The sequence below is a fragment of the Lolium rigidum genome, chromosome 5, assembly GCF_022539505.1.
Source record: "Lolium rigidum isolate FL_2022 chromosome 5, APGP_CSIRO_Lrig_0.1, whole genome shotgun sequence".
NCBI lineage: Eukaryota > Viridiplantae > Streptophyta > Magnoliopsida > Poales > Poaceae > Lolium > Lolium rigidum.
In genome coordinates, this window is record NC_061512.1 from 136,563,711 (window position 1) to 136,567,673 (window position 3,963).

Consider the following 3,963-nt stretch of genomic DNA (forward strand, 5'->3'; position numbering starts at 1 on the left):
CTAATCTTGCGGAGAGGCCGTCGGAAGGCCCGGTCAACTCCGGTCGACCCTCAAGATACTGTAGACGCACGAGAGCTGGGAGGGGGAAAAAGAAGGCTTCGAACCAATCATTCATGGAAGAGGCCTACGACAGAGAGATCAGCTCGCACTGTTTTTTTTACCTTGTCATTGACCCATTGCACCAACTTCTTGACTTGTCCACAACAAATGGGGACCTTCACCGCCTTCGAGGTCGAGGACCGACCGTCCTCACCTCCTTATACAGCGATGACTCAGCTATTTTCATAGCACATTTCAAAGAGTATTTTAACTTGGTGCTTCACAACATTATGCAAAGGTTCTCGCTCCATCGTTCTTCCTCCCCATCAAATATTGGGTTGCTCTCTTTCAATTAAATATCTCAGGACCGTTGATGCGCAACCACTTGTGGATAAGATCGTTGGAAAGCTTATCCAGCCCATCAGGGACGGATCCAGGAATAGAACATAGAGGGGGCCAACTGAACCGTCAGTTTAGTTGGAGGGGGCTACTTAGGGAAATTCTAGCCAGTTTAAGGACCAATATGCATAAGTTATAGGGAGGTTTTTCACACAAAAAAATCAGCATAGGGGGGCCATGGCCCTAGCTCCGTCCCTGCAGCCCATGGCATGAGTAACACATTGCAACCACCAACAGAGGCATCCTTGTTAGATTTGGTCATCACCTCACAAGATATATACCATATCAAACCCCTTTTGATCCCACCATTATCTTACACTCGATCGATAAAATGGAAATATTGTTCTTTTGGGCCACGGTGGATAATGGTTCCAGAGGGGAATAAAAATCAATTGGGAAGTAGTATGTGGACCAAACGAGAGAGAAGGCTTGGGGATTCTTGACCTTGCCAACTTTCCTAGGACCTTAAGGCTAAGGTGGCCATGGTTCCTGCAGAAGGATCTGAACAAAGCTTCTTGGCAATGATCACCCATGCGACAAGGAGGACATGGATTCATTCTATGTGGCTACCACCATACCATTGGAGATGGGCGCATTGCCAACTATCGGCATGAACCTTGGTTGGGTGGCTTCAAGCCTAAGGATATTGCTCCATCAATTCTTGCCATGTCAAACCGAAAAAGAATTCACGATCAATAAGGGAATTAATAATGACTTTTGGATTGCAACACTCAACACCTTCAGTTGGATGTCCTTGCAACACATCTCGGAGTTTGTGACCTTTGGGCACAGATTAGTGAGGTAAACCTTGTTTAAGGAACCGTGGATGACATCATTTAGAACTTCACAACTCCCGGGTTCGGCGTCATCGGCATACAAACCACAATTTGAAGGAATGACATGCTCATACATGCCGGAGGCGGTTTGGAAGAATATGGTTCCCCAAAATCCAGACTTTCTGCGTGGCTAATCCTACAAGACTGGGTATGGACCATAGGCCATCTCCAAAGGCGCGGGTGGGCTAATTGCTGGCTTTGCAACCAAGAGGATGAAACCATGATCCATCTCTTCTTCAAATGCCGCTACACGATACAAGTATGGAATATGATCATCGCGTGGCTTGGGCTTACTTTGGTAGACACACCGTTTTGGGAAAATTATGACTCGGTAAAGGAGTTGTGGTAGTCGGCGATCTACACAAATGGCAGTAGAAGAAAGTATTTCGTGTCTCTCGTTATGCTTGCTTCGTGGGAGATATGAAACGAAAGGAATGCTCGGTTGTTTCGCAACACTTCTACTATTCCTATGGTGGTTACGTAAAAGACTAAAGTTGAGGCATCCTTGCGGAGCATCGCGGGAATTTGGGTTCAAAATGCCACGAGAGTAGGCTTTGGTGTGTGAGATGTTGCTTGAGCGTTGGCTTTTTTTTCGTAATGTTTGGTTGTAATTTTTTTTATTATATATTAGTGAGATGAGGCAAATCTTTTGCCTTTGTTTTAAAAATAAGTTGGACTCAAAACAAAAGTGAAATGTACACTTATTAATGGAGGGACATGCCAAACATAAGAAACTATATATGAGTTCACAGTTAGTGGCCTCTTTGATTCAAATAATTTGAAAATATAGGGATATAAAAATATAGGGATGGTTAGGAGGTCAATGGCACCTCGAGCTCACCAGATCGAGTTTGACAGTTTGTTGTCTCCTAAATGCGGAATATTCTTTCAGTGGGAGGAGATGTTTCTATCGATAGTGAGCGCCTGTGGTGAATTCGTCGATCTCAAGACCCGTCGGACCGGTTTCTTTGACTCAGCCTCTCAAATATTATCATAAGGATAAGGTGTGCGTGCGTCCGTGGGGGTAGTTTATGTATGTATGTGCGAGCGTCAACGGTTGTACCATGTTTAAAAATATAATGCATAGTCACAATATCTTGCTCATTCAAATTCCTATGTGATTTTATTTGTAACAAAGTTTGTTTGATTGCAACACACGAAAAATCAAAAGATTCTTTTCAAGAGAATTTAGTGACGTTAAATTTCCTATTTAATGTACTCTCACTATCTTGAATTAGATGCTAATAATTTGTGTAGGTTCATATGTATTAATTGATACACTAAAAAGTGTTCCGTGACAAGGAATTGGGAGAGAGGGAGTTGTAGAAATGCTTTCTTTGGAACAATTCATGTATGAGACAACTATACAAATCAAACAACTCGCATAGGAAATTTTCTAAAGATTTCAATCCTCTAAAATTCGTATAAATATCCTTTGCATTGAAGGGGCACTGAACATGCGACCCTCAACTTTTCTCCATAAAAGAAAATGTAAAAAGAAGAAGAAAAAACAAGCTAGCCTCTCTCACCGTACCAAGAGGCAACATATACAAATGAAACATCTATACGAACGGATGAAACCTGAAAATAAATTAAAAAATGAATCCAAACCCGATGAATATCCGTCATTTACGCATTTCCCACCATCATGACCATAAACTCATCAAAGGAGAGGACCCCATCGCCGTCGAGGTCGAACCTGCAGATCATGGCCCGGCACTCCTCCAACTCCATTTTCTCAGCCGACGACTCCAACAGCTTGCCCAGCATTCGCGTCAGGCTCGCTGGTGTGATCCTTGCGCCCTCGTCGCCGCCCTCCGCCGCGTACATCGTGAACGCCTCCTTGAGGCACCGGCGCCTCACCTCGTCGTCACCGGCCTCGTCCCCGTGCGCTCCTCCATGTGAGGCGGCGGCGCCTAGTTTGGAGAACTCCTCCTGGTCCAGCAGCCCGTCGCCATCGGCGTCCACCGTAGCCAGGATCGCCGCGGCCTCCTCCTCGGACACATCCTCGCCCAGCGCCACCGTCATGCTGCCGCGAAGCTCGGCGGCGGACACCTTGCCGTCGCCGTCCTTGTCGAAGGCGGCGAACACGGACGATGCCTGCAGCACGGCCTCGGCCACCATGAGTGAATGCTCAACCTTGCTTGCTGCTTCTCTGTAGATAGGAAATGAAACGGAGCTAGCTGATCACAACTTTGCGAGGCCGGCTTGACATGGAGTGGCGTCTCTGTGTGCGGGTGCAATATATATACACGAAGGAACGTACGGACCCGTCGGGCATATTCTGGTACTATGTACGGCCGTGGTATACCGGCAAAGGGTTCGAAAGATCGAGAAGCTTCTGTGGCAATGCGTCAGCAGTGCTATCTTACTTGACATCCATGTGTAAAATTGAAAAGGTTTCTGCTATCAGCCTATCACGCGTCCTTCGTCCTGTGCGCGTGACAAACCCATCGAGGAAGCTTCCTTTTTTCCTTCAATTTGTTCAATTTTATATGGAAGTGTCTAATTCCTAGTCAAATGCGAATTACTTAATTTTCAGTCGAGTGTCCTCATCCAATCTTAATTCTAACTCATAACCGACATGAATCACAAAACAATCTAACAGTTCGAACGGAGAAACTGCGTATTTTTTTCCTTCTCATTTGCTATCTAAGAGCATCTCTAGTCGCGTTCCCCAAAGCGTCCC

General features: G+C 45.6%; 1 protein-coding gene across 1 annotated transcript; it reads right to left on the bottom strand.

Moving 5' to 3' along the window:
* Positions 1 to 2,757: 2,757 nt before the first annotated feature.
* Positions 2,758 to 3,468, bottom strand: LOC124651997 (probable calcium-binding protein CML25/26). The gene has a single exon (XM_047191015.1). It carries the CDS (start codon positions 3,396 to 3,398, stop codon positions 2,904 to 2,906), a length of 495 nt encoding a protein of 164 aa, XP_047046971.1. The 5' UTR covers positions 3,399 to 3,468; the 3' UTR covers positions 2,758 to 2,903.
* Positions 3,469 to 3,963: the final 495 nt, after the last annotated feature.

Coding starts and splice junctions, on each gene's coding strand:
- LOC124651997 (XM_047191015.1), bottom strand. CDS start 3,398: ATGGTGGCCGAGGCCGTGCTGCAGGCATCGTCCGTGTTCGCCGCCTTC.